Source organism: Dipodomys spectabilis, unplaced genomic scaffold (genome assembly GCF_019054845.1).
Source record: "Dipodomys spectabilis isolate Male_0828 unplaced genomic scaffold, ASM1905484v1 ptg000329l, whole genome shotgun sequence".
Classification (NCBI taxonomy): Eukaryota; Metazoa; Chordata; class Mammalia; order Rodentia; family Heteromyidae; genus Dipodomys; species Dipodomys spectabilis.
Genome location: NW_024871006.1, coordinates 4,130,331 through 4,152,175, shown reverse-complemented (window position 1 = coordinate 4,152,175; position 21,845 = coordinate 4,130,331). Strand labels below are relative to the sequence as shown.

Below are 21,845 nucleotides of genomic sequence, written 5' to 3'. Positions count from 1 at the left end.
TCTTCATTTGTGTCTATCAAAGCTTACTCCAAGGCATCACAGCTAATTCTTTCCTTGCTCCACACCAGCAGCTTCCTATGACATATGCTCCTCCTCGAAACATTGTTAGTAAATAGCCATCTCTCAAATACTTGTAGAAATGGGTAGACTTGAAAGGATTCTCAGGGAGGACAGGTGACCAGAGTGAGGGCCTAGACTTGGGGACCTCTCACTGCCCTCAGGCCGTGGAACTGCTTTCCTGGAGTCAGGGACTCCCTTCCATAGAACCAACGGCTGAGATTGCAGCTGAGGTTGGGAGACCTTGGGGGCTGTCTGGACACGAAGGGTTGACAGATCAGAAAAGAGGATCCACGGCACAAATGCTTAGGGAGTGGAACAAAGAATGGGAAAATGGATTGATGGTAAAGGAGGAAACTCAGTCGAGTGGAGATTACTGGGCAAAAAGCTGTGGGCTTGTGCGTAAGACCAGGGAGAAGGATGCAGGTAAGGGCGTAGAATGTTGGGGTTTCGGGTCTGAGAGATTAGGAGACAGTGGGGAGAGATGGAGTGGGATCAGAACTACATTCTAGGCCTGAATTCCACACTCCAGGCGGCCCGAGCAGCAGGTGCATGGGGGCGTGGCCGAGTGGGCGTGGCTACACGAGGGCGTGGCGACAGGACGGGGCCCTAGGGAGGCGTGCGAAGTGGGCGTGGTGAGCAGGGGGCGGAGCTGACGCTGAGCGGCGGGCGGGGTTCGGCTCCGCTCCTGCGAGAGCAGCTGGGGCCGAGGAGCCGGAGCGGGAGCCGGATCCCGGAGCCCGGGCTAGACTGGGAGCCGGAGCTGGGCCGCAGCTGGAGGAGGGGGCTCCAGCGACATGGGGTCCGCAGACTCCAAGCTGAACTTCCGGAAGGCAGTGATCCAGCTCACCACCAAGACGCAGGTTCGCCCTCTCTCCCCCCCCCCCCCCACTCCCCATCCACCTGCCGGGCTGGGGGCTGGGCAGGGCCCGGTGAGGTGCGGGGCTGCGAACTTGCCTTGGCCAGAAGATGGGGCGATGGTTCGGTCTGGGGCAGGGGGGGGTGACACGGAGGTGGGCGCGGAAGCGGGACCCCCTCCTTCTGTGCCTCGGGCTCCATCCCCCCGCCCTGGCCGCCCACCCCCTCCCTCCAGCATCTCCACCCCCACCTTAGGCTGACGTGTGCCTTCTCCCCGAGCCGGCGACCCTGCCGTCCGCCCCCTGTCCCGCCCCCCTGCACCCTCCCCCTCCTCCTCCTCCTCCTCCCCCTCCTCCCCCTCCTCCCCCTCCTCCTCCTCCTCCTCCCCCTCCTCCCCCTCCTCCCCCTCCCCCCTCCCCTTCCTCCTCCCCCCCCCCCCCCGCCCCTCCGTGCCCACGGGTCCCGGACGCACAGCCCCGGCTGACTCAATGCAAACAAAGCCGGGCGGGCGCCCGCTCGGGTCCGGGAAGCAGCTGGTGCGCGGCGGCCGCGGCTCCGCTGGGCCCCGCCGGCCGCTCGTGGGGCAGCGAAGGCCCAGGTCCGCCCGGGAGCCCGCAAAGCGCGGCGGGCACAGCGGCAGCCCGGCGGGGGGCGGGGGGGGCTCCAGGCCTACAGACCCGGGTTCCGGCTGGGAGGGATCCCTCCAGGCCTGGGAAGGGGGTGACGGGGTTTGCCGGTACCCTCCGTCCTCTCGGTAAGGATGGGGAGGGACTCTCGGTTGCCCTTTGGCCTGCCGGTGGGGGAACTGGGGGTTCCCGTCAGCTTCGTCCAGGCCAGTCGCTCACCACCGGAGCCCACACGTAGCACCGTGTCCCCCGACAGATAGCACTTGACCCCAGTCAGGCTGTTTTCCTGCTCAAACCTTGAGCCAGGCCAGGCTGGTTATGGGAGCTGTCCAACCCCAACTCCACAGGGACCCCTTAGTTTCTAGGGGCTCTGGATCTGTTACCCCGCCCCCCGGGGAAGTCCCTGTCCCCCCACTCCACAGCTCTGGGGCTCTCGCTCTTGATGGAGGGCCTTCCACAGGGCAGACCTCCGCTCTCCCACGCTTGTTCTCACGCTGGAAGGGTCAGGTGCTTGTCAGACCCACACAGGGCCTCTGGAAAGTTCAGCCTCAGCTCAGAGGCGCTCCTTGGATAGAAACCAGACCCTGCTTCCCTGTACCCTGGCTCTTGGTTAGTTCTGGAACTTGGGGCTAGGGCAACTAGGTTTGCAGGTGGATTCTGCTCTCAATGGGGGTGGGGGGGGGGCGTTGGGAGACAGAAGGAGGAAGAAGGGGTGGGTCCTGCTCTGTTTCCGAGTTGAGATCAGTGAGTGACTTAGCTACCCTAAGGCTGGAGGGCCAGGCTGGGCTTCCTTCCTACAGAGGAGCTCCGCCGGTGGGAGGGGCCAGGAGGAAGAGACCTCATGGCTGAAGCCTTGAACTCTGGGCACTGATCTGGTTTGGGTAGGCTGGGTACAAGAAACAGGTCCTAGATGGTCATCCTAAATCAACCCACTCAGTATCTCTCCCCCACCCCCAATTCCCACCAGGCAGTCATTGCATGACCTCTGACCCCAGACTCCCAAAGGCTCTGCTTTGGACAGACAATCAGACCTTTTCCTGTAGCCTGTGCCTGAGCTGCTGCCAACCAGCCTTCCCTGCCTTCCTGCCCTGCATCCTGTGTTTTGTTTTGTTTTCCCTGTCTACTCAGTCAGCTTAAGCCAGGCCTCACTCTGGCCCCGAGGGTTACCAGCTTTGGCTGTGTGTTTCTTGACCTTTTCCCAGAGTGAATGGGAAGAGGGTATTCTTTCCCTGATCCGAGACTCTCCCACATCTTGCCAGCGTGGAGAATCTCTCCTGAAGGCTAGGTGAGACCTAGCACGAGTGTAAGTTCATGTGTGTGCACCATTTGTGGGCATGGGCAGAGGGGGTGACCTGTTCAGCTGGAGGTCTGCCAGTCCTGCCGCTGACATCCCTCCAGGTCAAAAGCTGTGGCTGGTAGCTGGGCACTGGTGGCTCGCCCCTGTAATCCCAGCTACTCAGGAGGCTGAGATCTGAGGATCGTGGTTCAAAGCCAGCCCATGCAGGAAAATCTGTGAGACTCTTTATATCCAATTAACCAGCAGAAAAAGCTAGATCTGGAGCTTCTCATTCAAGTGGGAGAGTGATAGCCTTGAGCAAAAAAGCTAAGGTCCTGAGTTCAAGCCCTGGGATTAACATACACACAAAAGAAAATCTTTCTAAGCAGGGTGGCTCAGTCTTTGTCCCCTTAGCAGTCCAAGGAACTGAGCAAAATATTTTTTTGGGTGGTGGTGGGTATAAAACATTTAGAAACATAAAAACTCACATATTAGAAACAAATAATTGCATCTGCCAATGGATTCTGCTTCGTTCCATAAAAAGTGCCCTTTATAATAATAATAATAATTGTTGTTATTATTATTGAATAGTTGTACAAAGAGGCTACAAGTAGCCAGACATTGGTGCCCATACCTAGAATCCTGGCCACTCAGGAAGCTGAAACCCAGAAGATCCAGTTGGAGCCAGCCTGGGTGGAAAAGTCTGTGAAACTTCATCCTTAAAACAACTAGTAGGGGCTGGGAAGGTGGCTCAGTGGTAGAGTGCTTGCCTTACATGTATGAGGCCCTGGGTTCAATTCCTCAGCATCACAAAAGCAGAAAAAGCCAGAAGTGGCACTGTGGCTCAAGTGTGCTAGAGTACTAGCTTGAGCTGAAGAGCTAAGGGACAGTGCCCAGGCCCAGAGTTCAGGCCCAACTGACAAAAACAAACAAAACAAAAAACAACAACTAGTAAAATGCTGGGCTGGAGACATGGCTTAAGTAGTAGATTGCCAGTCAAGCTTACACAAGGCCCTGAGTTCAAACCTTATTACTGACCAAAAAAAGATCCCTTTAAAGAAACTAATTTGCCAGGCATTGGTGGCTCAGGCCTGTAATTCTAGCTACTCAGGAGGCAGAGAACTGAAGATCACAGTGTGAAGCCAGACCAGGCAGGAAAGCCCATGAAACTCTGATCTCCAATAAATCACCAAAAGCTGGAAGTGGAGCAGTGACTCAGTGGTAGAGTGCTAGCCTTGATCACAAAAATCTCCCAGGTCAGCACCCAGGTTCTGAGTTCAAGTTGAAGGACCAGCCCGTCCGCCCTGGAAAAAAAAAAAGAAACAAACTAGCGTGTTGGGTAGGGTGGCGATTCTAGGCCTTTAGAGGCTGAAGCAGAAAGAACACAAGTTCTGGGCCAGCTTGGGCTAAATAGCAGACCCCTATCTTAAAAAACTGGGAAGGTGGCTCAGTGGTAGAGTGCTTGCCTCGCATGCATGAGGCCCTGGGTTCGATTCCTCAGCACCACATAAGCAGAAAGAGCTGGAAGTGGCGCTGTGGCTCAAGCTGAAGAGCTGAGGGACAGCGCCCAGAGCCAGAGTTCAAGCCCCATGACTGACCCAAAAAACAAAACACAAAAAAACAATACCTTACTAGTCACCTTTTAGAAACTTCCTTTGGCTTCATGAGCCCAGCTGGGCTCACTGAAGTGGGAGCTGAGCAATGTCCCTCTCCTCAGAAACCTAAAAGGACTCTAATAACCCTGGCTAGGGCCTTCAGCCTGGCATGGTATGACTAGAAATGGTCACCAAAGCCTGATGCCAGTGGCTCACGCCTATAATCCTAGGTACTCAGAAGCCTGAGATCTGAGGATCGCAGTTCAAAGCCAGCCCGGGCAGAAATGTCTGTGAGACTCTCATCTCCAATAAACCACCAGAAAACTGGAAGTGTTGCTGTGGTTAAGTGGTAGAGTGCTAGCCTTGAGCTGAAGAGCTGAAGGACAGCGCCCAGGCCCAGAGTTCAAGCCCAACGACTTGCGGGGGGAGGGGAGAAAGAAATGATCACCAAATGCAAGCGTGTAAGCCACAGTGGCATCAGGAAAAGAGGCACAAGCTGAGTAAAGGAGACTGTTCCTGAGTGCCCCCCTCCTTTCTTCCTCCCCCCTCTTTCTCTCTCCTCCTCTCCCCCCTTTCTTTCTCATATACTGGCACTGCACCTTGAGCTAAGGGCCTGTGCTCTCACTCAACTTTTCCACTCACAATTGGGGTACTCGACCACTTGAGCCATGCTTCTAGTCCAGGATTTTCTGGTTAGTTGGTGTTAAGAGTCAAAGCCACACCTGGCTTTGAACCAGGATTCTCAGATCTCCTGAAGTAGCGAGGATAATGGGTGTGAACCACAGATGCCCAGCTTTTGGATGGTGGGGTGGGGATGGGGGGAATCTTTCTTAAGACCCCTTCCATGCCCTGTCCTCATCTTGAATTCAGTCGCTTGCTTAATGGGTTAGGTCAGTGGGGAAATGTCTGTTCGGTGCTCAGCTGGGCTTCTGCCCCTTTAAGGGGTGGAGTCTGCCTAAGAGGTGGGAAAAATACTGGAGGTGGCAGCTTTCCCAGGTGCCCCTACTCCTCTGGGGGAGCGCTATGGTTTCTCCTGGGGTGTCCTTCACTACCCCACTCTGCTCCCAGGCTGCTAGGGCCTGGGGGTGTGTGTGTCGTGGTCCCGCACTCTAGCTCATGTCTGAGGGTGGTCAGGGCTGAGGGCCGGTGAACCCCATCCCCACAGCTCTCCTTTGGCCTTTGTTCCTCTATCCCCCAGCTAACTGGCTCTACCAGTTCTGGAACTGACTCTCAAGCCAGACCTGTCCTTATGGCAGTGTGGGAGTAGGGCATGGTGGGGGCTTTTTGTGCAGGGAATGGGTTGGGGTAGGCCTGGACCTTGATCAGGCAGGTCACCCCAGCCTTCAGTCCTGCCCAGGGACCGGGCTGAGGGGGTCTCCAGGCCTGGTTTCAGCATCAGCTGGATGCACACTGGCTGGACACCTGTTGTCCAGCTGCAGGGCTGGGGGGCTTCTGGGCCCTTGGGCTTGGAGGCAGAGGCCCTGGACCAGAGGACTGTGATGAGGAGTGGGGCTGGCATTCCCAGACAGGAGCAGCTCCGGAAGGCCATGCTTCAGAGAACAGAATATTAATAATTATTATTGTTATTAGTAGTAGTAGTATTAGTGCTGGTCCTGGGGTTTGAACTCAGGGCCTGGGTGCTGTCCCTGGACATTTCTTGCTCAAACCTAGCGCTCTACCACTTGAACCACAGCTTCACTTCTGGCTTTTTTGGTACTTTACTGGAGATAAGAATCTCATGGACTTTTCTGCCTGGGCTGGCTTGGAACCTTTTCCCTTAGTTCTCAGCCCCCTGAGTAGCTAGGATCATAGGTATGAGCTACCAACACTCAGCTAGAATACTACTACTACTACTACTACTTTTTTTTTTTTTTTGTCGGTCGTGGGGCTTGAACTCTGGGCCTGGGCGCTGTCCCTCAGCTCTTCAGCTCAAGGCGAGCGCTCTACCACTTCCGGTTTTCTGGTGGTTTATTGGAGATAGGAGTCTCACGGTCTTTCTTGCCCGGGCTGGCTTTGAACCGCGATCCTCAGATCTCAGCCTCCTGAGTAGCTAGGATTACAGGCGTGAGCCACCAGCGCCTGGCTACTACTACTACTACTACTTATTATTATTATTATTATTATTGCCAGTACTAGGGCTTGAATTCAGGGCCTGGGTGTTGTCCCTTAGCTTTTGTATTTTTCTCTTTCAAGGCTGATGTGCTGTACCACTTGAGCCATAGCTCCACCTCAGGCTTTTTGGTGGTTAATTAGGGATAAGAGTCTCACAGACTTTCCTGTCTAGGCTGGTCTTAAACTTCCTCAGATGTCAGTCTCCTGAGCAGCAGGATTACAGGTGTGAGCCACTGGTGCCTGGCTGTTTGGTAGTTCCCCATCCTGTTTTTTTTTTTTTAAGATCACATTGTACCATAAACATTTTCTGCTGGTTAATATTTTTTGAAGCTGTAATTTTGAGGGCTGCGTACTTTTCTTTTTGTCTACCTGTGCTTTATCTTTTTTCAGCACTGTCCGATTATTACCCATGTGAGTTAATTCCAGCTTTTCACTGTATAAACATCCCCATATATCCCAGCTCTGTTTCTATAGGCAAGATTTCTGGAGGTCAGGTTTATCATCCAAACCAGCTTTGGTTACCTGTATGACTGTCTGTAGGAGTCAAACAGCGTATGTGTTCATTTTATTTTGTATACATAAAATTATGTATTTATCTATTTTGTGCCAATCCTGGGGCTTAAACTCAGTGTTTGGACGCTGTCTTTGAGCTTTTTGCTCAAGGCCGGCATGCTACCAATTGAGCCACAGCTCCACTTCTGGCTTTTTGGTGGTTAATTGGAGTAAGAGGCTTATGGATTTTCCTGACTAGGCTAGCTTTGACCCACCATCCTCAGGTCTCAGCCTCCTGAATAGCTAGGATTACAGTGCAGTGTCTTGCATGTGTTTTTAAGGCATGAGTGGGGCTCTGTGGGATGCTTGTGGATTGGGCAGAGCATGCTGGGAAAAGATATCAGGGTTGTGTCTGGGGATAGAAACTACTGGTGCACATGCACATGCATGCATGCATGCGTGCATGCCACTGTGTGTGTGTGTGTGTGTGTGTGTGTGAAAGAGAGAGTAACTGTGATGTTTAATCTTGGCTGACTATTGGACTGAAATCCAGTCTGGGTCCAGCAGGGGACAGGAACCCCCTCCCCCCAGGCCTCTGTGTGTGAGGGCGGAGACATTGGTCCTCTCTTTTGGTGAGTGGGTGGGTGGGGACAGCATGGAGGTCGGGCTGATGGACAGATTTGGGGGCAGGGGCCAGAGGAGAGCATGGGCCTGCTGGTCTTAGGTTTGGCACCTGGTGGGTGAGGGACCGCTCAGCGCCTGGAGATGGGGCAGGTGTCCTCTGGTCCTCTTCCTATGGGAGAGAGGGTGTGGCCTTGAGCTGGGGCGTGGCCTGAGGGTGTGGCCAGGTGGGCAGCTCTGCGGCCCTGCCTGAGGAGCTCCAGGGCTCAGCCACAGACACACAGCCCTCGGGGACTGGGCTGGGCTCTGGCTGCTGCCCCATGCCCAGCTCCCCAGCCCAGCCTGGCTGCATCGACAGAGCCCTGGGGTGCCCCTCGCCCCTGTGGGGCTGGTAGAGGGGAAGCCGAGCCTTCCTTGGTGGCCCTGTAGCTGAAGGGGACCTGTGACCGTGGACACTCCCTCCCCAGCCTGTGGAAGCCACCGACGACGCCTTCTGGGACCAGTTCTGGGCAGACACAGCCACGTCAGTGCAGGATGTCTTTGCATTGGTGCCCGCGGCAGAGATCCGGGCGGTACGGGAGGAGTCTCCTTCCAACCTGGCCACCCTGTGCTACAAGGTGAGGCACCCCCCCCGCCCCCCCGCCTTCCGGCTGCCCCTTCTTCCATCCCAGGGCAGGAGTGCGGGGTGGGGAGGAGTGACAAGGGGGTGCACCCCGGATGTCGCCCCCTCCTCCCCAGGTCCTGGCAAAGTGATGGTGGCCACTGTCACTCACCAGAGATGGTTCCAGATGGGGAGGCCCAACCTAACCTACCAGGTCCCCTGGGGTCCCCGGCTGTTCTGGGCCTCCTGCTCCTGGGCTAGCGCACCCCGGCCTCTCCCTAGGCCCCTGCGGCATGGTCCTGTGCTCACCGCCCCCTGCGGCCCTGTGCCCACAGGCCGTGGAGAAGCTGGTGCAGGGAGCCGAGAGCGGCTGCCACTCGGAGAAGGAGAAGCAGGTGGTCCTGAACTGCAGCCGGCTCCTCACCCGCGTGCTGCCTTACATCTTTGAGGATCCCGACTGGAGGGGCTTCTTCTGGTCTACAGTGCCCGGGGCAGGGCAAGGAGGGGTCTGTGGGCCTGGCCAGGGCGGGACGGGGGGAAGCCTCTCAGGGCTGTTATCTGGGGGTGCCACTGAGGAATAGGGGTCAGCACCCACCACCTCCTTGGGCTGTCGGGGGGGGTCCCCCTGTGCTTATAGCCTGGAGGGGGCAGGCTGAGGTGGGAGCTGAGACTTGGGGACCTCTGTCATCATGGGGGGCCAGATAAACTGAGTTTATCTGCGGATGAGGGCTGAGAGGTGAAGCCTCGTGATTCCCAATAGGCCCTTGAGGTTGGGGGTCACTGCCTGGCACCCCTTCGCAGTCCGTGGGAGAGACTCCCTGGCTGTCCCCAGGCCCTCCGTGCTCTGTCCCTCTTCTGTCTTGTGAGATTTGGGGGCAGGCAGAGGTCAGCCTTGTCTTTGTGGCCCCTCTGCCCGGGTCTGCCCCGGGCCCGCTTCCCACCGTCCCCACCAAAGCCTTGGGGCCCCCTCTGCTCGCCCAGCCGCCACTGAGATGATGGCTTCCTCAGCAGGGGGAAGAGGAGGACGAGAACGCGCGGCCCCTGGCCGAGTCCTTGCTCCTGGCCATCGCCGATCTGCTCTTCTGTCCAGACTTTACTGTCCAAAGCCACCAGAGAAGCACTGTGGTGAGACCCCCCCCCGGCCCCCAGACTGAACGGGTTCTCGTCCTCGCTGGGGGCCAGGCCTGTTGAAGTGGGAAGTAGTCAGCCAGGGCCCCAGCCTGCGTGGGGGCAGCTGGCAGTCACGTCCAAGGCTGGGGTGGTGGGTGGTATAGCTGGGCCCGGCCAGCTCCTGCCCAGCCCTGTCCACTGTCTCCAGAATGTTCTGGACAGCCACCCATTGTCTTCGCCTGCCCAAGGTGGGCGGGGTGGGGTGGGGCTCCTGATCCTCTCCTTCACTCATGAATTCATCTGGAATGTTCTCTGACTCCCCCCCCACACCCACCATGGCACCCATTTTCTGTCTCCCCTCCTCCCCCACCAGCCTTGTTTTCCTGCCTCAAACTGGACTGAGTAAAAGAGTCGGATGGAGGCCTGGCTCAGGTGGTATAGCACCAGCCGAGCAAGCAAGCCAAACAAATGAGAGACTCTTGAGTTCAAATCTTGGTAGCAGCAAAAAATGGGGAGAGAGAATGGTAGGAGTGATGACTGATCACCATGGATCATCTCCATCAATGGACATGCTAAGATGGAACCCTCTAGCATAACTAACTGATGCTAATTAAAATGTTTTTAAAAAGGATGAATCAATGTAAATGGAAGAAAAAAATGAGCTTTCGTCTAAAACTGGGAGCTAGTGGTTCATGCTTATAATCCAAGCTACTTGGGAGGGTAAGATCTGAGGTTCAAAACCAGTCTGGGCAGAAAAGTCCATGATACTCTTTTTGTTGTTGTTGTTGGTGGTGGTGGTGGTGGGGCTTGAACTCTGGGCCTGGGTGTTATACCTGAGCTCTTCAGCTCAAGGCTAGCACTTTACCACTTGAGCTACAGAGACACTTCCAATTTTCTGAGTGGTTTATTGGAGATAAGAGTCTCATGGACTTTCCTGCCCAGGCTGGCTTTGAACCATGATCCTCAGATCTCAGCCTCCTGAGTAGCTAGGATTACAGTTGTGAGCCACCAGCACCCAGCTATTATTAACTTTCAGACAGCACTGGGTTTGAATTCAAGACCTCATGCTTGCTGGGCAGGTGTTCTAGGACTGAACTTCATCTCCAGACCCTTTTATGCTATGCTTTAAACATTTGTAGCCTGTATTAGTTGCCCAGGGGGGTTCCACACATGCATACAATGTATCAGCTGCACACCTCCATGGCTTCCCCCTCCCCACTTCTCAAATCAAGGCCAGTGGGGTTCATTGTTCTACTGTCATACATTTTCCTGGGGTTTTTATTGGTCATGGGGCTTGAACTCTGGGCCTGGACGCTGTCCCTCAGCTCTTCAGCTCAAGGTAAGCGCTCTACTACTTGAGGCACAGCACCACTTCTGGTTTTCTGGTGGCTTATTGGAAATAAGTGTCTCGTGGACTTTCCTGCCTGGGCTGGATTTGAACTGCGATGCTCAGATTTCAGCCTCCTGAGTAGCTAGGATTACAGGCATGAGCTGCCGGTGCCTGGCTTGGTTTTTGTTGTTGTTGTTTGTTTTCAACTATGGGTCTTGCTTCCTGTCTGGTTAGACCCCGTTATCCAAACTTTTCTACCTGGACAGGTCTTGAACTGTGATCCTCCCAGTCTGAGCCTCCCGAGTAGCTAGGATTGCAGGCATGAGCCACCGGTGATGCCCGGTCCATGCTCGTATTTCCTTGTGACCTCTCACCTGATCTCTTCCTCATCCTCTCCTCAGGATTCAGCGGAGGATATCCACTCCCTGGACAGCTGTGAATACATCTGGGAGGCTGGTGTGGGCTTTGCTCACTCCCCGCAGCCTAACTACATCCATGACATGAACCGGTGAGCTGGACCGGGCTGGACTCCTGCACAGGGTCTTCCCGTTGGGCCCTCCCCACTTGCCATCCCACAGGGGATGAACAGGAGTCATTCCTTCCCATGGACCCGGCCAGGGATGCTGGGCAGGATGGGCAGTGGCCTCAGAGCAGGGATCAGGTCCTAAGATCTTCTCTTCCCATCTCCCCTCCTCCAGCATGGAGCTGCTGAAACTGCTGCTGACCTGCTTCTCTGAGGCCATGTACCTGCCGCCAGCCCCAGAGAGTGGCAGCACCAACCCATGGGTTCAGTTCTTTTGTTCCACAGAGAACAGGTGAGGGGCCTCAGGCCTGCCTTTCTATTCCCTCTCTTCCAGTTCCAGCCCTTATTTGAGGGGATGTGCTGCCCCCTGGTGGTGGTGGTGACTGTAACTGTAACCATTTACACCAGGCGCTGTGGGCGCTGTCCAATACCTCCTACGGTGGCCAGTCCTGGCGGACTCTGTGGAATGCTTGTCCCAGATCCTTCAAATAAGAAAATATAATGGAGAGCTGGGAAGGTGGCTCAGTGGTAGAGTGCTTGCCTTGCACGCATCAGGTCCTGGGTTCGATTCTTCAGCAGCGCATCAGCAGAAAAAGCTGGAAGTGGCGCTGTGGCTCAAGTGGTAGAGCACTAGCCTTGAGCTGAAGAGCTGAGGACAGCGCCCAGGCCCAGAGTTCAGGCCCCACAAACTATACTCCTAGTGACTCAGGAGGCTGAGATCTGAGGATCGTGGTTCAAGGCCAGCCTGGGCAGGAAAGTCTGTGTGAGACTCTTATCTCTAGTGAACCACCAGAAAATGGGAAGTCACGCTGTGGCTCAGAGTGCTAGCCTTGAGCAAAAGAGGTCAGGGACAGCACCCACACCGACTGACACAGGAAAAGAAAAAAAGAAAGAAAAAGAACACTTAATGGCACAGATATGTAAAATAATGGAGATGTTTTCCATCCCCTTTCCCATTTCAAAGTCCAACATATAATTGAGACCGGCCATGTTCTAAACAGCAGGTGCACGTGGCTTGTGGCCTTCTGTGGGACTGAGGGTGGGGAGGGAGCCTGGCCTCGCGGGGCCCTTGTGTACTTTGGGGTCACACATTGTTGGTGTCACATAGCCACGCAGTGGGACACAGTGTGTGGAGTGTCCGCATTCCCGCAGTGCCCGCCAGCCATGTCCAGGCTGCTCTGCCCGAGGCTGGCAGTTGACCCTCTTGCCTCTACTCTCTGACCCCACGTAGCGTGGCCTGTCGCCGCTTTCTGGTTTGGCTGGCCTCCTGCCCGGCCTTTTCTTCCCCCAGAAAATGGAGCCCAGGTCCCCACCCCCGCCCCCCCGGATAGTCAAAGGCTGGCTGGAGTTCTCTTTCTCAACCCTTATCAGCAAACTGCCAACCTCTGCCCCTCGGTCCACCCCTCCGAGTCTCAGTTTCCTCTTCTGTAAGATGAGGAGCTTGAACCCTGACATCTTCCAAATGTGATTGAAATCACAGCATGGCACGGGAGCGGGGTGACCCAGCAGGTCCCTGCTCTTAAGGGGAAGCCACCTTCTCCCTGGGCCTCTGCCCCTGGGGTCTACAAGGACCCCCCCCCCCCCCTCCGTGACTGGCTGTCACACTCTTGTCCAGACTGGTCCAGGTTGGTGCTGGACAAGCAGCATCTTTTGTTGTTGTTGTTGTTGTTGGTCGTGGGGCTTGAACTCTGGGCCTGGGCGCTGTCCCTCAGCTCTTCAGCTCCAGGCAGGCGCTCTACCACTTGAGCCACAGCGCCACTTCAGGTTTTTTGCTGATTCATGGGAGAGAAGAGTCTTACGGACTTTCCTGCCCGGGCTGGCTTTGAACCTCCATCCTCAGATCTCAGCCTCCTGAGTAGCTAGGATGACAGGCGTGAAACATCTTTTCTGCTCAGGAAGGGACAGGCTCATGGCTCTCCTGGGCTTCCTCCCCCCCTGCCCCCACCCCCCCTCAGTCTGACTCTTGACACTGATTGGATGAAGAGGGGGCTTGCCTGTCCCTCCCACGTAACCACAGAGGTGGCCAAAGGGCTGGGCCTCCAGGGCTGCCCCACAGCCCTGCCCCTCCTCCACAGACACGCACTGCCCCTCTTCACCTCCCTCCTCAACACCGTGTGTGCCTACGACCCCGTGGGCTACGGGATCCCCTACAACCACCTGCTCTTCTCCGACTACCGGGAGCCGCTGGTGGAGGAGGCCGCCCAGGTGCTCATCGTCACTTTGGACCACGACAGCGCCACCAGTGCCAGCCCCACTGTCGATGGCACCACCACGGGCACCGCCATGGACGATACTGATGTGAGGATGGGGGGGAGAGGTACCCCGGGGCACAGCGCCCTGGCGTGTCTGGGAATGTTGACCTGGGAAGCGTACCCTGCCTGGGTGCAGTGCCTGCTCACCATGGCTCCTACCACCCGCAGCCTCCAGGGCCTGAGAACCTGTTCGTGAACTACCTGTCCCGCATCCATCGTGAGGAGGTGAGTCCCGCCCCGCCATGGTGATGGCTTTAGGGGGGAAGCAGGGTGCTGACCCCCCCCCCCCCGCATAAAGGACCCTGGCCTCTGCCCCCCATGAAACTGGAATGGGTAGACACCAAGGATATCAAGAGGCAGAAAGCAAGCCAGGTGCTGTGGCTCACACCTGTAATCCCAGCTATGCAGGAGGTGGAGATCTTATTTTTTTTAAATTATTGTTATTATTGTTTATTTCTTTTGCCAGTTCTGGGGCTTGAGCTCAGGGCCTGGGCACTGTCCCTGAACTTCTTTTGTTCAAGGCTAGTACTCTACCACTTGGGCCACAGTGCCACTTTGGGATTTTTCTGTGTATGCGGTACTAAGGAATCGAACCCAGGGCTTCATGCATGCTAGGCAAGTCTACCACTAAGCTACCTTCCCAAGGAGGCAGAGATCTGAGGATCATGGTTTGATTAGCCATCAAAAAGCTGGAAGTAGGGGCTGGGAAGGTGGCTCAGTGGTAGAGCGCTTGCCTTGCATGCCTGAGGCCCTGGGTTCAATTCCTTAGCACCATATAAGCAAAAATAAAAAAGCCGGAAGTGGCGCTGTGGCTCAAGTGGTAGAGCGCTAGCCTTGAGCTGAAGAGCTGAGGGACAGCGCCCAGGCCCAGAGTTCAGGCCCTACGACCAGACCCCCCCCTCCCCCCCCAAAAAAAAGCTGGAAGTAGAGCTGCGGCTCAAGTGGAAGAGTGACGGCCTTGAGTGAAAAGCTCAGTGTGTAGGCCCTGAGTTCAAGCCCCAGTAAAGCGGGTGGAAAAGGAAAAGAAATGGAAAAAAAAAAAAAAAAAAAGACGTAGAAAGGGGCCCACGGCACTAGCTGCATGGAGAAACCTTCCAGAAAACAAGGTGTCTCGATGTCCAAGCTCAGCAAGGGGGAAGATGACAGGGGAGTCGAAGTCTGGGTTTGCGCGTCTCCCAGAGGCCTGAGTTCTGTAGCTGTGTCCCCTGTGTGTGGATCACTCGGCCCGTGGTCTAGCTTGCAGTATCTGCTCAGTAAAATGAGCCTTCAGGTGTGGATGATGGGATGCCGTGTGGGGGCAGGGCAGAGGAGTGTGTGTGTGTGTGTGTGTGTGTGTGTGTGTGTGTGTGTGTGTGTGTGTGTGTGTGTGTATTTGTATGTGTGTGGGGGGGGGCGCAGGCAAGCCAGGGGGTCTGGTTCACGGGGTCATCAGAAAGCAGGGACCTTTCCCTGGGGTCCCCTCCCACCCAGCTATCCATGGCATGTGGGAAAGTAGGTGTTCGTGGGGGGCCTGGACGCTGCTGGGCAGAGCTGAGCTGGGTTGAGTCGATCACTCCGTGTTGCCCTTTCCCCCCACCCCTCCCCCCACCCCAGGACTTCCAGTTTGTCCTCAAGGGCATCGCCCGGCTCCTGTCCAACCCTCTGCTCCAGACCTACCTGCCCAACTCCACCAAGAAGATCCAGTTCCACCAGGAGCTGCTGGTTCTCTTCTGGAAGCTGTGTGACTTCAACAAGGTAGGCGGTGCCTCACTGCCCCCCCACTCCCCCCCCCCACTTCCACCCAGGGCCGAGGAGCCCCATGGGAAGGGCTGCTGGACGCAGAGCTGCCTGGAAGAGCCCATCGATGGGCAGAGTCTCCCCACCCCACCCACCTAACCCACCTGTCCCCCACTTTCCTTGCTCCCAGAAATTCCTCTTCTTTGTCCTGAAGAGCAGCGATGTCCTGGACATCCTGGTCCCCATCCTCTACTTTCTCAACGACGCCCGGGCGGATCAGTGTAAGACTGGGGTGGGCAGGACCTGTGGGGAGAGGGGCTCCAGGGATGGGTGGGAGGTCTTCGCCCCTGGGTGCTGATTGCCCTCCCCCGTGTCTCCTCCCCCACCCCCAATGCCACGGGTGCCTTGCAGCTCGGGTGGGCCTGATGCACATCGGGGTCTTCATCCTCCTGCTTCTGAGCGGTGAGCGGAACTTTGGCGTGCGGCTGAACAAGCCCTACTCGGTGCGCGTGCCGCTGGACATCCCGGTCTTCACCGGCACGCACGCAGACCTGCTCATTGTGGTGAGGGGCACACACGGCCCGCCCCGGGGGCATGGCTTTGGGAGGGTCGGGGTGCAAACCCCACAGCCACTGGTCTCCCTCCTCGCACAGGTGTTCCACAAGATCATCACCAGCGGCCACCAGCGGCTGCAACCTCTCTTCGACTGCCTGCTCACCATTGTGGTCAATGGTAGGCGGGCCTGGAACTTGCATTCCCCAGGAGGACCAGCAGGGGGCACCAGGCCACGGGCCAGCCAGGCACCGGGCGGCTCCTCCATAGAACTTATGTAGAGCTGGCCGGGTTGCCTGTGGCTCAAGCCTGTCATCCTAGCTCCTCAGGAGGCTGAGATCTGAGGATTGTGGTTCAAAGCCAGCCTGGGCAGGAAAGGCTGTGAGACTCTTATCACCAATGAGCCATAAAAAGCCCTAAGTGAAGCTGTGGCTCAAGTGGTAGCACGCTAGTCTTGAGCAAAAAAGCTGAGGGACAGCACCCAGGCCCCGTGTTCAAGCCCCAGGACTGGCACAAAGAAGAAACATTTAAAAAAGAAAGAAACAAGAAAGCTGCCGGTGTCCTGCGAAATTTTCTACTATATTAAATAATACGGAGCTGGGAAGGTGGCTCAGTGGTAGAGCGCTTGCCTTGCATGTATGAGGCCCTGGGTTTGATTCCTCAGCACCACATGAGCAGAAAAAAGCTGGAAGTGGTGCTGTGACTCAAGTGGTAGAGCGCTAGCTTTGAGCTGAAGAGCTGAGGGACAGCGCCCAGGCCCAGAGTTCAAGCCCCACGACTGACAAAACAAAAACAAAACAACAACAAAGTATACAGATGATAAAATTTTTAGAGTTTTTTAAAATTTGTGCTAGTACTGGGTCTTGAACTCATGGCATGGGAGCTGTCCTCTAGGTTTTTTTGCTTGTTTGTTTTCTCAAGGCTGGCACTCTACCTCTTGAGCCACAGCTCCACTGCTGGCTTTTTGCTGGTCAATTGGAGACAAATCTCATGGACTTTTCTGCCCCAGCTGGCTTTGAACTGTGATCCTCAGATCTCAGCCTCCTGGGTAGCTGGGATTACAGGCGTGAGCCACCGGGACCTGACCCTAGTCCATGTGTCCCCCTCTCTCAGTGTCGCCCTACCTCAAGAGCTTGTCCATGGTGACCGCAAACAAGCTGCTGCACCTGCTCGAGGCCTTCTCCACCCCCTGGTTCCTCTTCTCAGCTGCCCAGAACCACCACCTGGTCTTCTTCCTGCTGGAGGTCTTCAACAACATCATCCAGTACCAGTTCGATGGTGAGGCCTCTGGCCTGGGCAGGGTGGAAGGCACCTTCCTGTGGCTGGAGGCCACCACTTGAGAACTGGCCTCCAGGGGGCGACATCTGCCTCTAGGTTCATTCTTCCAGCGTGCATTTATTGAGCACCTGCAGTAAACCTGGGTGCAGGAGATGCAATATATAGCCGCACAGATTAGTTTCCTGTGGGGCATGGAGTTGCAAAGGGTGGTTCTAAACAGACCGCCCCCCCCCCACACACTTCTCAAAGAAGTCACCTGAAATTTGGTGTCAGGGAAGCTCAGAGTAGTTAAGATCCTGATGCCTCTCACTGCAGCTCCACCACCACTACCACCGCCCTCCCCCTCCCCCCCCCCCCCCAGCCCTGCAGAGACCCGGATGCCAGGCCACTGTATGTAGATCCAGGACTTGCCACCTGCTTGCTTTGTGACTATGGACATGTTACTTACCTCCCCCGAGCCCTGCTGTTCTCATTTATAAGATGGTCTTAAGCAATAGTGTTAAGAGTCCCTGTCTCAGGGGGCATTGGGAAGATTCAGTAAAATAACCCACAGAAAGCATTTATCATAGTGTCTGGTGGGTCACTCATGATTAATTCTAAAATAAATAAAACTTGCACCAAGTAGGATGGGGTGGAAATAAATGTATTACAAAGGTGAGGGTGGCATATGCAAAGGCCTTGGGGTAGGAGATGGAATGGAAAGCAGGGATGTGCAGTGTGACCCAGGCCTGCCGAGGTAGATGGGGCTCTGAAGGCCCCAGGAAGCATTTGCATGTTTCCCCGGGACCCTTGGAGGACAGGCGTATATCTTCTCTTCCTGCTACCTCCTCCCTGGCTCAGGGAGTCCAAATACTTAATATCTGGCTTGATATGGATAGTACTGTCTTCCCAGGTGGGTTGCCAGGAGGTGATGTAAAAGAAAGCTCAGAGCCAGGGATTGGTGGCGCACGCCTGTAACTCTAGCCACTCAGGAAGCTGAGATCTGAGGATCACAGTTCAAAGCCAGGCCGGGCAGGAAAGTCCTTGAGATTCCTATCTCCAATGAACCACTAGAAAACCAGAAGTGGTGCTGTGGCTCAAGCCGTAGAGTGCTTGCCTTGAGCTGAAGAGCTGAGGGACAGCGCCCAGAGTTCAAGCCCCAGAAAGAAAGAAAAACCAGCTGCACACAGGACAGTGCCAGCCCTGTTCCCCCCCCCCCCCCCCCCGCCCCCTGTCCTGACAAGCTCTCCCCAAAGCCAGTCCAGATCGGATGGGGGAGGTGAGGTTCCCCCCCTCTCCCCCCCCAAGACCAAGACCATGCTCACTTCCCATAGGCAACTCCAACCTGGTCTACGCCATCATCCGCAAACGCAGCGTCTTCCACCAGCTGGCCAACCTGCCCACTGACCCGTCCACCATCCACAAGGCCCTGCAGCGGCGCCGGCGCACCCCAGAGCCCCTGTCCCGCACCGGCTCCCAGGAGGGCGCCTCCATGGAGGGCTCCCGCCCCGCTGCCCCCGCGGAGCCGGGCACCCTGAAGACCAGCCTGGCGGCCACCCCAGGTCTGCCAGCGGCCGGCAAGGGTGGGGGGGGCAGCTCCTGGCACAGTTAGGGGCTGGGCATGATCTCCGGGGACACTGAGAGGATGGGGATGGGCCCAAAGTGGGGATCGTGCCGGGCACCCGTGGCTCACGCCTGTCATCCCAGCTACTCAAGAGGCTGAGATCCGAGGATGGCGGGTTGAGGCCAGCCAGGGCAGGAAGGTCTGTGAGACTTTTTTTTTTCTCCTAGTCCTGGGCTTGAACTCTGGGCCTGGGCATTGTTCTTGAGCCTCTTTTTGCTCAAGGCTAGCACTCTACCACTTGAGCCACAGCACCACTTCTGGCTTTTTCTGTGTATGTGGTGCTGAGGCAGCAAACCCAGGGCTTCATGTGTGCTGGGCAAGCACTCTACCACTGAGCTTCATTACCAGCCCTGTGAGACTCTTCTCTCAACTAAACCACCAACAAACCAGGGGTGGTGCTGTGGCTCAGGTGGTAGAGTGCTAACTTTGAGCAAAAAAAAAAAAAGCTCAGGGACGGCATCCAGGCCCTGAGTTCAAGCCCCAGGGCTGGCACGCACGCACGTGCGCACACACATACACACACACACACACACACACACACACAGAAGTGGTGGTGGAGGAGGAGGTGGGTGGTCTGGGAAGGGGACAGGGTGAGGGGAGAGAGGGGCTTCTGGGAGGGGGTTGGGCACCGGAGTGGGCATGATGGGAAATCAGATCCAGTGGCTCTGCGGTGGGTGGCTGGCAGGAGCCCTTGTGGCACCCACCCCGGGGCTCACTGTGGTGGCCCCACGCCCTCATGCCCTGCCCAGGCATCGACAAGCTGACGGAGAAGTCCCAGGTGTCAGAAGATGGCACCCTGAGGTCCCTGGAGCCCGAGCGGCAGCAGAGCTCGCCCGAGGGCAGCCCGGCCAAGGGGGTGAGTACCAGGGAGGCCTCAGAGTGGATGCTGCGGGGGGGGGGGCAGAGGGGGAGGTTACCCTCCTCATCCAGCAGCCTTATCGGAGACTGGCCTTTACCCCGCCTTCCCTAGGCCCTAAACCTGTCAGTGGGCAGAGGCTGGGCTGGGCTGGGGTCCAGGGCAAAGGGGCAGGGCTGGGCCTGGCTCACTGCTGAACTTGAGCCTCCCCCCCCCCCCCCCCAGCTAGTGCCATGACCTCACTGCCCTCTGACCCCCTCCCCTCCCCTCTCCCTTCCTTCCTGGGGGAGCAGGAGTCCAGCCAGGCCTGGCGAGGGCAGCGGCGGCCGTCCAGCTCATCAGCCAGCGGCCAGTGGAACCCCACGCCAGATTGGGTGAGGACACCAGAGGGGGGGCCGGGGGCTCCCCTCCCTCTCCCTCCCCCAGACCCTAGGAACAGCATCCACATGAATCAGTGGGAGGGGGGAGTGACCTTCCTCAAGTGTTCAAGGTCCTGCTGGGTGCAGGGAGGACACATCTGCTTGACCTTGAGCCCCAGCAGGTCAAGGTCAAGCGTCAAGGCCCCCGGTCCCCCCTCCCCCGCCGCGCAGGTGGTGTCGTGGAAGTCGAAGCTGCCGCTGCAGACCATCATGCGGCTGCTGCAGGTGCTCGTGCCCCAGGTGGAGAAGATCTGCATCGACAAGTGTGTCTGAGGCCCGGCTCCCACGGTTGCGGGGGGGGGGGGGGGGGGCTGGTGCGTCCACACGAGCGTGCTGGAGCCCCTTCTTCCCCCTAGGGGTCTGACGGACGAGTCAGAGATCCTGAGGTTCCTGCAGCATGGCACCCTGGTGGGTCTGCTGCCTGTGCCCCACCCCATCCTCATCCGCAAGTACCAGGCCAACTCGGGCACCGCCATGTGGTTCCGCACCTACATGTGGGGCGTCATCTACCTGAGGTGCGCCCCGTCTACCTGGGGGGCGAGGGCCTGCCCAGCAGGGGGAGGGCCTGCCCAGCAGGGCGAGGGCTCCCCACCCATAGTGGGGTTAACGCCCACATGGTCACGTCTGAGGGCATCACCACTGGTCACGGTGGGGAGTGAGGATGGGGTTGGCTGGTTTGGCTGCCACCTAGCTTGCTGGCTTCATTTCCTTCCTTCCTTCCTTCCTTCCTTCCTTCCTTCCTTCCTTCCTTCCTTCCTTCCTCTCTCCCTCCCTCCCTCCCTCCTTCCCTCCATCCCTTCTTTCCTTCTGTATCATTACTAGGGTTTATATTCAGGGCCTCACATCCTCCCTTGGCTTTTTTTGCTCAAGGCTGGTGCTCCGCCACTTGAGCCAAGCGCCACTTGTGGGTTTTCTGGTGGTTCCTTGGAGATCAAGAGTCTCCTGGGCTTTCCTGGCGGGGCTGGCTTTGAGCTGAGATCCTCAGATCCCAGCCTCGGGAGTAGCCGGGCTGCCGGTGTGGGTGCCAGGCGCCTCCTCTGGGAAGGCGGTGCCCACGCTCACTCCCGGCTCCCACTGCAGGAACGTGGACCCGCCCATCTGGTACGACACTGACGTGAAACTCTTTGAGATCCAGCGGGTGTGAGGACAGACAGCCGCAGGGGCCAGGACTGGGGGCCCAGCCTGGTCCCCGATGCCCTTCACCATCCCCAGCTTTCACGACCAACAGCAGCACGTGGGCAGTGGGCAGGCGGGTGGCGGCTCCCACGGCTGCCTGTGGCTGGGGCCGGGGGGACCCAGTTCTGCCTTCAGCCTCCCAGGCTGTGCTCCTGGGGTTCCAGGACACACCCAGAGCCCATGCGGCTCCCCCTTTCTGTGCTAGCCATTCCTGGGCTGCGCACTCCCCAAAGCCACCCAGTCAATCACTGTGCTCAGGAGGACTGTGCACTCTAATGGGGTCCCCTTGGGGCACCCTGGCAGGAGCTGGGGGAGGGGCAGTGGGGGTCAGCTGAGGAGACCAGGGCTGGGGACCCACTGAGGCAAGACCCGGAGCGCTGCTGCAGCGTGCACAGAGGGTCGTGCTGGTTGACGGGGCTGGGGAGGGGGTGGGCAGCTGCCTAGGCCCTGCCCTGATGATGGGGGACCCCCCCCCCCCGCCATGTGTGTCAGTACAATCTTTGCTTGGTACAATCGGCCACTTTACACAATAAAGCCTCCCTCCCCCACCCCGCTTTTGTGCTTTTGTGCTTGGTGTGGGGGGGGGCGAGGCTCTAGATTGGGGCTCTTATCTTCAGCCAGCTGGGGACTCTGCACCCCACAGTCATCAGTCCCCTGAGGACCTTTGACCCCGTGCTGGGAGCAAGCTCTTTGCTGTTTTCTCAGGTGGAAGCAGACTCACGCCTTGGAACCTGGGGTTTGTGGCTGGGGGAGGGGGGCGGGGAACAAGCCCACAGTGGGGTGGGGGCGTGA

The 21,845-nt window shown here is 57.3% G+C and overlaps 1 protein-coding gene across 2 annotated transcripts; it reads left to right on the top strand.

Annotated features, from left to right (window-relative positions):
• The first annotated feature begins 730 nt into the window (after positions 1-730).
• On the top strand, positions 731-21,601 carry Hid1 (HID1 domain containing). Of its 2 annotated transcripts, none has more exons than XM_042665489.1 (19): positions 731-920; positions 8,105-8,254; positions 8,574-8,744; positions 9,250-9,363; positions 11,080-11,186; positions 11,377-11,493; positions 13,277-13,499; positions 13,622-13,678; positions 15,047-15,187; positions 15,360-15,450; positions 15,581-15,732; positions 15,823-15,901; positions 16,835-16,999; positions 18,313-18,540; positions 19,352-19,458; positions 19,752-19,832; positions 20,049-20,140; positions 20,234-20,392; positions 20,958-21,601. In XM_042665489.1, exons 1-19 carry the CDS (start codon positions 855-857, stop codon positions 21,019-21,021), a joined length of 2,364 nt encoding a protein of 787 aa, XP_042521423.1. In that variant the 5' UTR covers positions 731-854; the 3' UTR covers positions 21,022-21,601. The 2 variants fall into 2 exon arrangements, with proteins under 2 accessions (XP_042521423.1, XP_042521422.1); XM_042665488.1 differs by having other exon boundaries at positions 737-920; positions 9,247-9,363.
• Positions 21,602-21,845: the final 244 nt, after the last annotated feature.

What these genes read in the sequence shown, in the direction of transcription:
- Hid1 (XM_042665488.1), top strand. Translation starts at nt 855, where the DNA reads ATGGGGTCCGCAGACTCCAAGCTGAACTTCCGGAAGGCAGTGATCCAG. An exon ending in CCGCCATGGACGATACTGAT is followed by an intron (nt 13,500 to 13,621) that starts GTGAGGATGGGG and finishes TACCACCCGCAG; the next exon opens with CCTCCAGGGCCTGAGAACCT. An exon ending in CATCCAGTACCAGTTCGATG is followed by an intron (nt 17,000 to 18,312) that starts GTGAGGCCTCTG and finishes CACTTCCCATAG; the next exon opens with GCAACTCCAACCTGGTCTAC.